Source organism: Pteropus medius, unplaced genomic scaffold (assembly GCF_902729225.1).
Source record: "Pteropus medius unplaced genomic scaffold, Ma_sr-lr_union100, whole genome shotgun sequence".
Taxonomy (NCBI): Eukaryota; Metazoa; Chordata; class Mammalia; order Chiroptera; family Pteropodidae; genus Pteropus; species Pteropus medius.
Genome location: NW_024347790.1, coordinates 1,187,629 through 1,201,651, shown reverse-complemented (window position 1 = coordinate 1,201,651; position 14,023 = coordinate 1,187,629). Strand labels below are relative to the sequence as shown.

General features: G+C 34.4%; 1 protein-coding gene across 1 annotated transcript in view; it reads right to left on the bottom strand.

Moving 5' to 3' along the window:
• Window positions 1–14,023, bottom strand: part of PRPF18 (pre-mRNA processing factor 18) — a 39,908-nt gene that overhangs the window by 14,815 nt on the left and 11,070 nt on the right. The window contains exons 2-5 of the mRNA XM_039877420.1: window positions 9,877–9,954; window positions 7,058–7,162; window positions 5,162–5,275; window positions 171–317 (exon numbers count right to left, since the gene is read on the bottom strand). Coding sequence (XP_039733354.1) covers window positions 171–317; window positions 5,162–5,275; window positions 7,058–7,162; window positions 9,877–9,954 — 444 coding nt within the window. The remainder of the gene's footprint in view (window positions 1–170; window positions 318–5,161; window positions 5,276–7,057; window positions 7,163–9,876; window positions 9,955–14,023) is intronic.

The window sequence follows — 14,023 nt, the reverse complement described above, 5'->3', positions numbered from 1 at the left end:
ACTTAGTTTAGATGTACATAAGGCATCAAGGATGGATAATAAAAACAGTTCAAAGTGTAATGACCAAAGACAACAGTGTGCTCTGAACTGAACAATATAATAAACTCAACCATCCACTCCAAGGAATGAAAGATGTGACAGGAATGAGGTAAGGTAAGTGCAGAGATTACCTCTAACTCTTCAATCGTGGTGTTTTCTTCATGAACTTTCAAATCATTCTGTGTGTCTTCCTCTCCAGGTTCTTGACCACCCACAAGTTCATTGAGGTACTGCTGATCAATCTTATCCAAAGCTGCTTTCAGATCATTCCTCAATCCCTGAGAAAGGTGAAAAATTACACCTAGTATGAAAATAACTGATGTTTCACTTTTGTTTTTCACTAATAGTACAATTTATCCTGGACTTCCACTTAAGATGCCGAAGTAGGCAAACCCTGTGCTTGCTTCCTTCCATGACCGTATCAAAATTACAACTAAATTACAGAACAATCATCACTGAGAACCACCTGAGGACTACCCGAACAGCAGTCCTATAACTATAGAAAAGCCATGCTGAGACCACTAGGGGGGTGGAGATGTGGAACGGGCAAGTCCCACACCAATAGACTATTACTCAGCCATAAAAAAAGAATGAAAGCTTACCATTTGCAACAACATGCATGGACCTAGAGAGTATTATGCTAAGTGAAGTAAGTCAGAAAGAGAAACACCATATAATTTCACTTATATGCAGAATCTAAAAAAAACAGACGAACAAAACTCAGACACAGAGAACAAAGTGAGGTCACCAGATGCAAGGGGGGTCGGGAGGATGGGTAAAAAGTGACAGGATTAAGGACAAAATTCCAGTTACAAAAACAGCCATAGGAATGTAAAGCACAACATAGGGAATATAGTCAGTGACACTGCAATAACTATGTAGGGTGTCAGATGCATTCTAGACTTACGAGGGTGATCACCTCATAAGGGTATGTAAATGTCTAATCACTATGTTGCACATCTGCAACTAATATTGTATGTCAAATGTAATTGAAAAATAAATTTTATTTAAAAGTATAATTCATTTTTCCCCACAAGGAATTGAGCTTAGAAAAACCAGAGACTCAAATCAGATGTCAATTTATTACACAGCTATCATCACTGTCCAAAGTTAATTTTATGAATAAATTTAAAATTTAAATAATATACATACATTAGCTATTCTGATGGCAGAAGAATAAAACATATGAGTGACAAATCCAAATAAGAATAGTCATAAATGCTGCTGTCTTCTAATAAGGCCTAGTAAAAGTTGACCAGGTTTCCACTGCAGACTCCAAACATTTTCCCAGTTCACTTAAAATATCTAAACTTACTGCAACTATCCTGAACTCCCAAAACATTTAGAAATGTCAAGAGTATAAAACTAGTGTCTCATCTATATCCTAGGCTAGCGCTACATTTCTAACACCAGCAAATTCCACATTCTATTCACATCCAGTTTGTGACCATTCAGTAAAAATGGAAGCCTTAACGCTGGACCCTTAGCTTACACCATATATAAGAATTAACTCAAAATAGATCAAAGACCTAAATATAAGAGAACTATAAAACTTAGAAGAAAACGGGGAAGTTTCATGACATTAAATTTGGCAATGACTTCTTGGATATAACAGAAAAAGCACAGATAATGATAACAAAATAAGTAAGTTGGACTAAACCAAAATTTAAAACTTTTGTGCATCTAAGACACTATCAATAGAGTGAAAGATGATTCATGGAAAAGGAGAAAATATTTGCAAATCCAATATCTGGACCTCCTACAATTTAACAACAACAAAAAACAACCAATGTGATTAAAAATGGATAAAGGACTTGAATAGAAGACATACAAATGGCCAATAAGCAAATGAAAAGATACGGAACATCACTAGTCAGAAGGGACATAAAAATCAAAACTACCATGAGATATCACTTCACACCCATTAGGATGGCTATTATTCAAAAAAAAAAATCCAGAAAACAAGTGAAAGCTAGAATGTGAAGAAATGAAACCCTTATGCACTGACAATGTAAAATGGTGGATCTGCTGTGGAAACTGCTGACAACCCTCAAAGTTAAACATACCCACACCAAGACGCACTAACGTATGCTAAAAATGTTAAAAAGTTAAAGACAAGTAGAGATTCTTAAAAGGAGAAAGAGAAAAATAAGGTTATGTACAATGGAACTCACATAATACTATCAGCAGATTTTCAGCAGGAACTTTGCAGACCAGAAGGGAGTGGCATGATATATTCGAAGCGGTGAAAGAAAAAACTTCTAACTAAGAATACTCTACTTGGCAAAGTTATAATTCAGAATTAAAGAAGAGTTTTCCAAAAAAAGCAAAAACTAACAGAGTTCATCACCACTAAAGCAGCCTTACAGGAAATGTTGAAAGGACTTTAAGCTGAAAAAAAAGGATGCTAATTAGTAACAAGAAAACCTATGAAAGTATAACTCTCGCTGATAAACGCAAATCTATAGTAAAGGTAGTGAATTAATCACTTATAAAGCTAATGTGAAGATTAAGACAAAAGTAGTAAAAATAATTATAACTACAATAATTAGTTAAAGGATACACAAGATAAGATGTAAAACGTAACATCAAAAACATAAAATGTGGGTGGGGTAGTAAAAATGTAGAGCTTTAAAATGTGTTCAAACTTAAGCTGTCATCAACTTAAAACAGACTGTTCCACTTATCAAACAAGGCATGGAAATGGAATGTATAGCACGGTGACTGGAGTGAATAAGACCGTCTTGCATATTTGAAATTAAGTGGCTAAGAGAATAAATCTTAAAAGTCCTCATCACAAGAAAAAATTTTTTAACTATGTATGGTGATGGACGTTAACTAGACTTACTATGGTGATTATTTTGCAATATATACAAATATTGAATCATTATGCTGAAACTAATATACAGCAATATATATTAGTATACTAATATACTGTTATATGTCAATTACACTTGAATTTTTAAAAATATACAAACAGGAAATTCTGTATCATGTGATACAGGCTTGAGTAGAGCAGATTGTAATAAATGAACATTAAAAGCTAGAAGATTTTTCAAGTAATGAAACATTAGTAGAAAAATTAAATTGGATAATAAAAATTTAATAGTTCACATTAGTATTGTATCCTATCTTTTGATAAGGAAAATGACTCAGGATATAGAAGAGAAATAAATGATAATATGAAGCATTACAAAAATTACTCTTTCCAAGATTTAGGTTAAGAAAGAGAAAAGACTAAAAATAAAGAAAAACGAATTGCTGTTAACATTAATATAAATGAAGAAAATTTTAAAAATTCATTCGTGCTTGGGAAAAAAATTGTTAGATAAAGAATCACTACATAATCCAGCAATTCCACTTCTGGGTAGACACACAAAAATAGTGAAAGCAGGGACTCAAAGAGATACTCGTACACCCATGTTCATAGCAGCATTATTCACAATAGCCAAAAGGTAGAAACAATGCAAACGTCCATCAAGGATGAACGGATAAAGAAAATGGGGTTCATACATAAAATAGAATATCCAGTCTTAAAAAACAAGGAAATTCTGACACATGCTACAACATGGATGAACCTTCAAGGTATTGTGCTAAGTTAGAAGGCCAGTCCAAGAGAGCCTTCAGGGACCTCAGCCATAGCCCTCACCCGACTACAATAGCATGCAAGATCCCAAGTAAAAAACCGCCCAGCTTAGCCCAATCAAACCACAGAACTGTGAGAGATAATAACTGACCTTAAATTACTAGATTTCATAGTGGTTTGTTACAGTCATAGATGACCAAAAAAGGTTTTATAATAATAATTTTAAGCTACTATGTTTTGAGATGGTTTATTAAGTAGCCATAGATAACCACATTTGTTTCTTAGAAATTGATAGAGCAAGTAGTTAATAAAGCCACAGAATATCTGAACAACATTATAGTAATTGACATTTATCCGAGGCAAAAAACATTCTTTTCGTGAGCCCATTGACTATTCACCAAGACAGGCCACATACTAAGCCATAAAACAAGATCGGGGCCCGAAATGTAAAAGCTACACCAATTAAACTTTAGAAGAAAACACAGAATATCTCAAGACCTTGGGATAGACAAATATTCCTTAAGCAAAACACCAAGAGCAATAACCATAAAGCAAAACCTGATAAAGAAGACTTCATCGAAGTTTAAAACTGCCCCTCAAAAGACACCAATAATAGGTAAGCAATAATAGGAAAATCATCACAAAATATATATCTATATCTCACAAAAGACTTAGAAGAATATATGAAGAACTCCTACAATTCAAAAATAAAAAGACAAACTACCCGATTAAAACATGAACAAAAGACTTTTACTTATCAGGGAAATGTAAATAGAATCACAATGAGATACCATTACACATACAAGAGAATGGTTAAAATTTAAGACTAACAATAACAAACGCTGATAACATTTGGAAATACTTGGCATTTCTTAAAAAGTTAAGCATATGTTTACTCTTCCTCTTCACCAACTCCACTTCTAGGTTATTTATCCGAGAGATGTAACATAGCTTCAAACAAGATTTGTATAAGAATGTTCATAGCAGTTTTATTCATAATAGCTCAAACTTGAAAACAAATTGTGGTATATTCATACGACTGAATATCATCAGCAATGAAAGGAACAAACTACTGACATCTGCAATAACATCGATGAATCCAAAAAAATATTATGCTAAGCAAAAGAAGCTAGACACATAGTCTATGACTCCATCTATGCGAAATACTAGAAAACAAGCAAAATTAATCTACAGTGACAGAATTTTAAAAGGTGGTTGCCCAGGAGAAGGAAGAATATGAGACTGGCTGAGAAGGGGCACTGGGAAACTTTCTTGGGTGATGAACATGTTCTATATCTTCCTGAGTGTAGTAGTACTACTGGTTACATGTTTATATGTACCTGTCAAAAGGAACTCAACTGCTTAAGAGATGTGCTTTTAAAAAATTTTTTTAAAAACACATTCAGCAGCACTCTGGCAACTTTATTTTTCCATTTTTACCTGTAATGATGCAATTAGTCAAACCTTGTCAAACTCCACACTATTCTAGTTTAGGTGGTACAATGATGTTCTTCTAGCTTTGTTCTGACTTCTTACCTTGTTAACTTCTGGTGTGAGGATCTCTATTTTTCTTAAACGTTGAAAAGCATCATAATCAGTTTCTCCAAACAGTCTGATTGGTTCTCCTCTTTCTCTCAATCTTCTGATAACCTATTTAAAAAAAAGAAAATCAAAAGACAGTAGTAATTCCTTATGTTATTAGTAATAGTAATTCCTATTTAGGTGACCAAACACTCATTTTGAAATGTCAATGCCAAAATGAAGTTGTTTTTTCTTTAATTTTCTATGAACAGATATACTGAGTTACTATCACACCTTAAATAACCCTAACAGTTTAGGTCCTCTGGTTGACTGTTTCAGGAAAGTACATAAGGAAAACATTAAGATGAAAGTGATGTTTATATAGAGACGATAAAGTCTGGAGTCAGCTGATAACTCAATGACCACAGTCTAGGTCAGCATTGCAATACCACATTTAAACCGAACACTTGTCCCTTAGAAGAGAAAGTGAGTTACGATCAGGTAGGGCACATACAGGGCTTTCCAGGGGCTGAGAATACTCTTATTTCTTCACTCAGGTGATGGTTATACAGGTGTTTGTTTTGTAACTATCCATTACATTACACATATGTATACTATTCACTCTTTATATACATGTTATATTTCATAAAAAGGAGAAAAACATTATAATAAAAGTTGATCCAAATTTCCTTTAAAATACCAAGAACTTTACCTGGAAACATAAATAGTATCACACTTAGAAAATGCTGGTAGGGCTCCCAGTGGATTAACTGAAGCTTGGTATTAAAAAGAAATTTAAGAAGTAATCTATTGCTTTCTCCAATGAATGTAGAAATGACCTCAAAACCATATCTGTCAGGTCCCTATCTAATAAATGACAGAAATCACATCTCTTCACGAAATAGCCCATCCTAGTTCTAGATAGATGTTTTGCTTATTAAAATGAACTAAAATCTACCTCCCTCAAACTCTACCCATCTATCTTAGTTCTACTTTATGAAACCACAGAGAATACTTTCTTTGTTTTTAATTAGAGCTGCTGTCAATAGTGTTTTTAAAGTCTCTAATATTCCTCTTTTCAGGCTAAGGATTCAATTCCTTCATCTAATTTTCACATGATAGCTTCTAGAGTCAGCCAGCCCTTCCTCTGAAAGTTTCCTTTGGTTCAAAGTTTATTTTTGTTTTGTACTCTTACGTACAGTTTGAATTCCTTATATCACATGGATATCTTAAATTTTCAGTGTTTTAGGAAATAATGTTGACCAGGGTATGGGCAAACACTACAGGTGAGAGCATAAACTGGAATATCTGTTATAGAGCCCTCTGGTAATATGTATCGAAAGTCTCAGAAATATAATCTTAAATCTTTAGTACATAAACTCCAGAAATCATGTTTCTAGAAAATTTTCTTAAGGAAATAATCATACATTATGATGCCTGCAATGACGTCTATATAAAGACACTCATCTCAGTATGATTTATAACAGGGAAATGCTGAAATAATCTAAATAACCATTAATAAAGAATGGTTTTAAAAGTATTATGGGAAAATATAGTCATAAAAAATTACACAGATCTCTATTTTGATCTAGGAAGATGTACTGAGAAAGTTACAAAATAGCACATTATTTAAAATTATTTAGACAAATAATATACACATTTAAAACATGTTTAGTTTTTAAAGTTTAGAAGGATAGATTCTTTAAAAAGTTTAAGATAACAGTATCAAGAAAAGCAGATTAATTTAGAACTTCATGAAGAAAACTGACTAGCAGCACAGTATTTCAGTTCAAAAAGTCTTATATGGGAACTAATGACGTAAAACTTCCTGGAAAGAACTGGAAATAAATGCAAATACTGTGGGGTTTTCTTTTTGTCCCCATAAAACATTCTCTCTATACATAAACTTACCTCTTGCCTAGAAAGAGTCATGGGTAATTTCTCCTCTGCCAGTTCAAGTTCTAATACTGGGTTTGATGAAGTTAATGGTTTCTGGTCCTCATCTTTTGGCTGTATCTATATTAATAGCCAAAGAAACGAAATTCAGCATTTAAAATATAGTTAACATTTATCATTCTATTATATTAGCTACTCACAGAAGTTAAACACTTTTTAAATATTGAAGGTCTCCTAAATGTTCCTCTGAAAAGAGCTCATAATAAATGTACATCTTCTGAGAGCCTGTCACACTTGCCCGTTCCGGGGACAGCGCAAGGAGAAAGCATGCTCACCGGAAACGGCACTCTGGCTACCGAAGAGTGACGCAAGGGTAACGGTTTCCAAAATCAGAAGCAGAAAAGGTCTGAAATTTAGACTCATTGTACCCCTGAACTCTAAAGAATTTTACTTTTTTTCCTAAAAACAATCGACTTGCTTCTCCTCATTTAGAGAGTCACTTTACAGGGTTATCTGATCCTTGCTCTGGGTTATTATAATGAAGGCCAAAGAAAACAACTGCTTTCTAACAGAAACCGGTGAAGCTTGGAGCTCCAGCTTCTTCCTACTCTCCTTTTTGAAAGGTATTATTCCAAGCGCACAGAAACCACTGCTGGATGTGTAGAAAAACTCTCAGCGCTACAAAGAACTTGCCCACAAACGGAGCTAGCTAGGAACTCTGTGGGAACAATGAAAACAGCGCCTCTCTACTCATACCCAAGAAGAAAAGAGTGAGCATCCTTGTTAATATGAGCCTGAGGGGAAAACCTCTTCATACATTTTCTTGAGTCTGCTGCTCAAGCAGTTTACGAAAATTGAGTTCAGCAAATTTATAAGCCCCACTGTGTGATCTATAAAAAGATACCAAAACATGGGTTTCCCAATTGACCATAAGACAAATTTAAAATGGCGAGAGAAGATCAAAAAAACATAAAAGACCAACATTAAGAAGAAAATTACCATTCAGCTAAAAAAAAGAAAAAAAAGCAATATGGTTAAAACTGTATAATACATGATTCCACAGTTTATGGTTAAAGGTTGTATTTATCAGTGTTAATGGTACTAGCAGAAATTTGAGGTAAAAAACTAAACTTTCATATTTTCACAAACCAAATCAGCATCAAGCATTAAAAAAGATAACCAGTTTCTATAAGGAATGACAGTAATACATGCTATATTTTCATCACTACCAAGAAACCAAGAAGGAAATATTAAAAATGTTTTAGAAAGAAAAGCCTGTGCTTTCTTTCTAGCCATAACGACAGGTAATTTCTCCAAAAATCTCAAGATGAAAAGCATTTTTAATTACAGAATGGCAGTTAACAGCTTTAAGGAAAAGATCTAAGACATTTGGTCAGCTGGACTCAACATTACAAGCAATAACTTTACAGCAATAATTTTGCCTCCGTGCTTTCCTCTAAATAAGGAAGTATTGCCATATCACTGACGCAATCTAAGCAAAGCAAAACTGCCACTGTTTGAAGTTATTTTCCTACCTTATCAAAAAGTTGAAAGGTTCAAATTTAGAGATCTGGGAAAGCAACAAGTCAGCAGACTAAACTCAGGGTAAGTAATTCTTATTCCAAATCAAGTCTGAGTTACACAATGGTGGGCAAGCAAAAGATGAGAATTCTTCTTTCTGAGTATCTATTAGATGGTTATTTACACAAAACATATTTTATTTTCCTAAATTAGAAGCAAATGAAATCAATATATTTATGGAAAATATCAAAATACAAATATAAACTTCCGAAGTGTAGAAACCTATCAGAAATATAACATTTTTAAAGCCTGCCCTCTCCCAACACTATAAAATAAAACCAAATGCATATACATACCATTTGCATTCCTCATGCTTCCCTCTAGAAATGCTATGCCAGATAAACTAACTTTCAGAACTTTCCCCATGACATGCACAAGAGTATTATTTTATATTGATGTTTCACAAGCAAAAAGTGGATTTCAAATTTGTGATTTGGCCAAAGTATTTCATAAAGCCTCTGAACTTTGGTTTAAAAATTATTAAGCTAGATACAGTCTTTTAAAAATAATTTAAAGATAACTTCATCTCATAACCATTAATCCCTCCCAATAAAAACCCCATTATTCAACTAGGTTAATCTCAAAGATAATTTCAGTCATGCTTCTAATATACACAAAATCTTCCAGACAACTCATCTGTTTCTAACAAGTATTTCCAGATTACATTTTTTATCCAACAGACTGAGCAGTGTTTGAAACATGATTCCTATTACACAAAAGCATATAAATGTTATATGGCACTATCTCCAGGCAGAGGTACTTGGGGCCAAAAGGAATTATTAACTATGTGAACATAAAAACAATGGCTTAAAATATTCAGGAGAAAGCAGAGAAAATACCAGTTAATATCACTGTTGCTGAACGAATAAAATGTTTTAAACCTTTTAAAAACAGACTTTTATTGGGAGAGGTGGGGAGAGGGGTGGCGGTGGCGATGCAAATGAGGCAGCATCGGATCCGGGACTGAAGTTTACAAAAATCAAGCTTTGATCTCAAGCCACTTCATGCTGTCCACAAAAAGCCAAACCATTCCAAGCCAAAAGTCATGCACGTATTTTCCTGAATTCAAGATTTAAAAAAGGAAAGGAAAAATAAAAACAAAATCTCATACCTCTCCAGATGGCTTCTCATTTACAGGCTAATGTATAATATTGATAAATTGAACAGAGATCAATAATTTTGTCACTTTAACAACAGCTGTATAAATTTAAACTCAGAAATATACGATTTAACCTAAAAACAGACATCCATACCTTGTAGCCACATCTTTCATAATATGCTTCCTCTTCTTTTTTTGCAAGTTCACTACGCTTGAAATATTTTTTATTTTCCTGTTGAAGATAGAAATAAGTTAATAATATGCCTAGGGGAAAAGTTCGTGTCCCGTAGTCAACAACATGAAAACACTCTTCAGTTTTTCAGGAAATTAGTAATGTCTTTTGGTTTGAGGGAGTTTACTTCCTGAACATGCAATGCCTCTGTTCTCCACCCCTAAATACAAAATACATACTTTTCTTGCAGGCATATCCAACAGCAAAGAGTAGAAGTCAAACATTATTTTCCAAAGATTCACATTGTTTTAATTTCCCCATGTTTAAGTTCAACGATATACTCTACAAATGGTTTCATTGTGAACCATATAAAATAAGACGCTTTAATTATTTTCTAATAGAAACAATCAAAAACTACAGTATTTGCAGCTAACATCTTAAATCTCATTACCAAGAGAGCTCCAAAGATGTATCCAAATTCTTTTTGTCATATGGAATCTTATTGTATTTGTATTAGTAAATTCTTAAAATAATCGAGACAAAATAGTTTTGAGAGTTTTTTTATTAAAAAGATGCTTTAAAGGCATTTGTTTTAATATGGTTAGATGTTACAAGACAAGCTCTAAATCTACTGTGGCAGAAAAAAAACATTAGTTCTTTCCATACTATATATAACTTTATTCTAGCTGTTAACTCTATAGTTCCTAATCTGGAGGCTTGTTACTATTTTACAGCTCTTCTTCTTAGATATTATTCCACTGATGACTTTGCTCAAATAAATACACTACCTTCCTTTATTAGTAGTAATTATAACAGTACCTTAATATCGCTTCCACTCAGGTATTCAGCACCTCATAGTTCCAAAGCTCATTCACTCAGGCAATGATCATCAGTGGATGTTAAGACCACTAACAGGAAAGGCTGATGGTGAACAATGGAAAGCCCAGGCTGCCAACACTTTGAACCCACTGACTGAACCTGGCATCAAGAAAACATTATGCACCTCCTCTGTTACACACGGGAAGTACTCAGCACCATCTATAAAGAGTATTCTTGCCAAAAAACTAAATATGAATCTAATTGTACATTTAGCTCTAATTTCCAGTTTAGCAGAAATGTAGGGAATAGAGGAATAAACTAAACAATACCACAAGGAAACGATCAAACACTGGGAATTTTTACAATGCTAGCCCGTTTCTCCAACAAGTTAATGACATCAAAAAAAGAGAGGAGCTGGAAAAATGAAATTGTTCTTGATTAAAAGAAACCAAGAGTCATAACAAACATTTACAATGAGCAGAATTTGTGTGGGTCTGATGTGAACAAAACAAATGTAAAAATATATATGTATAGACTGTAATTCAATTGGAGATATTTGAATGTGAGGGGAGTATCTGATGATATTAAGGACCTAATTTTAATTTTGTAGGGTGCCATCATATTTTGCTTATATAAAAAGATGTTCTTATTTTCTAGTGACAAATGTATTAGTGGAAAGGTAGAGAGTGGTACATTTCACAATTCTATTTTTTCCTATGTTTAAAACTTTCATAAATAGTTTTTTTAAAAGTTCATTAACTCAATATACATTTACTGACTTATCTACCATACAACAAGCACAGCTTTACAGATGTAAAAAGGAAGAAGATATTACTTGGAGTAAGGAATGATGGTATCTGAGTATCAAAACTACCCTGAGAAAAGTGAGGGCAAATCACATTAATCCCATTCTAGATGTAAGAAACCTGAGAATGAGAAAGGCTGGGTGACACCCCCAGAACTCAGTAAACCTCATGAGCAACCGTGGCACGACCAGAACTCTGGTCCTTAATACTGTCTAACATTCCAAGCTACAGTGCTCACTTCCGAAATGCTACTTCAGCATCATAAATTGCTCCTTTTGACTATGTAGCATGTAATTGTCATATTTCAAATAAATAAGCAGACAAACACATATGGTATCCTCTAAGAGCAGGTATATAGGAAGAAAGTAAAAGGATTCTCCAGGCCAGAGTCCATGGTTCAACTTCGTAACTATGATATCTTTTACTACCACACGTCTCAATTCCACTGAACACACCTAACAAAATCTTAAGCCTAGAACATCAATTCTTGAAATGTGGTTTATAGACTTCTGGGGGTCCCTTAGACCTTTTCAGAGGTTCTGCAAGGTCAAATTTATTCTTATAAAATGCTGAGACATTAGGTGGCCCTTTCTCACTGTGCACACACTTGCACTGATGGTAGTAAAGCAATGGCAAGGAAAACTACTGGAATCTTGGCGCAAATAAAGGCTAATACCTTATTTACGTAGCAGTGGCCATTGTACTCCTCACCACTGCGCACTTGCCAATAAAGAGGCCAGTTTCTCTTGTGTTTTGATAAACTGCAATTTTACTAAGTCTCAACGCTTTAGTACCTAGCCTTTAAATATTTGGCATAATGAAACGAAACATACAAAGCGCTTCTGTTGCATAATGAAGTGGGATAGCTGTTTCAAAGAAAAGCACTTGTGCAACTGTTTGATTACTGACTAGCAAATCTCGCAGACATTTTCTCAAACCTGAACAAAGCAAGCTTGTCACTTCAAGGAAAACAACAACAGTATTTATCACCTATAGTAAAATTCTATCTTTCAAGCGAAAATTAAAATGGTGGAAAACATGCATCCATCGCTGTGAACTTGACGGTTTCCCAACACTTAAAGGCTTTTCTAATTAACTAGGGGGGATAAAGAATTTGATTTTTTTTTTTTGCATTGTCTAATTTTTTTATATTAGAGATGTCTAATGAAACACATCTACATTTGCAAGAGCTGCATAACTCAGCAAACCATGTTAGATGTTACAAAATCACACATAAGCAGAAGATCTCAGAAGATTTATGAGAATAGATCAGAATAGATGGAGAGAAGAATATATCAGCAGATTTTGAACACAAAAAGTTCATTGCTACGGGTCATAATCCAAACTCTTAACTTACCATTTGTCTACTTCTGTTGTAGTATCAAAGAAGAACCACAATTATCTGAAAAGGCTATTAAAATACTCTTTTCCAATGACCTATCTGTATGAGGACAAATTTTAATCATATAATTGAACAAAAACAACGTACTGCAACAGGCTGAACGGAAACACGCACAGGAGAATCCAACTATCTTCTAAAATGCCAGAGGTTAAAGAGATCTGCAGAAATGTCAAACATACCACTCTTCTAAATTTCTTTTGTTTTGGAAAATAGAGTCTGTTTTCATAAAAATGTATGATTTATGTTCTTATGATGGATTTCTATTGTATTTCTACATGGCCTATAAACAAACATTTTTATATTTTCCAGTTTTAATGTCTGATAACAGTCATTACCAATAAATACACTCTACATAAACAAAAGCTCTCTGGAGGTATCAATAGAAAGTACATAAAGGGGTCCTGAGAACAGTGAGACCACTGCCCCAGAAGAATACCCCCTCCCACACTGGCATTCCACATGCCCGCACGGAGCATGCTAAGCAAGCTGGGAACCTACTTGGGCCTCAGTGCTGCCCACCGACCCTGGTGTACTTACCCATCCAGTTTTCTCTATTGTCTACATTGATCATTACCCATTCTCCATTCTCTCAAACTTCTCCCTTCATTTCTCTCCTCATTTTCAACAAATGACTAAGTCACTCTACAGAGAAATGGGACGTCATCAAACGTCATCAAACAAGAACTTCTCCAAATTGCTCCCAGCACCAGTCCCTTCCTGGATCTGCATCAACCCCTTCTTCATTTCAGAATGGAGGAGGAGGCCCTCCCCCAGTCTACGGCCAGTCCCTTCCAGCTGTATTCCAGAGAGCAATTCCTCCTGCCTTTCTCAGGGACGTCTAATCTAATCAATTGTCTATCTTCTCTTCTGCATCTTCACCTTTTCCTTTTCTACCGGCATGAGAGCATCATCACTTAAATATGCTCAAGACTTCACAACTTTAAGGAAAACTTCTCTACTCTTTGCTGGGTATCATGCTATGTACCATTTACAGCAGAACTACACTAAAATGTTTCTCTGCTCTCTCTCTCCATTTCCTCATCTCCAATTCTCTTTGCAGCCAGCCAACAATTGGGTGTCCCATTTTGGATATTTCTCTTCA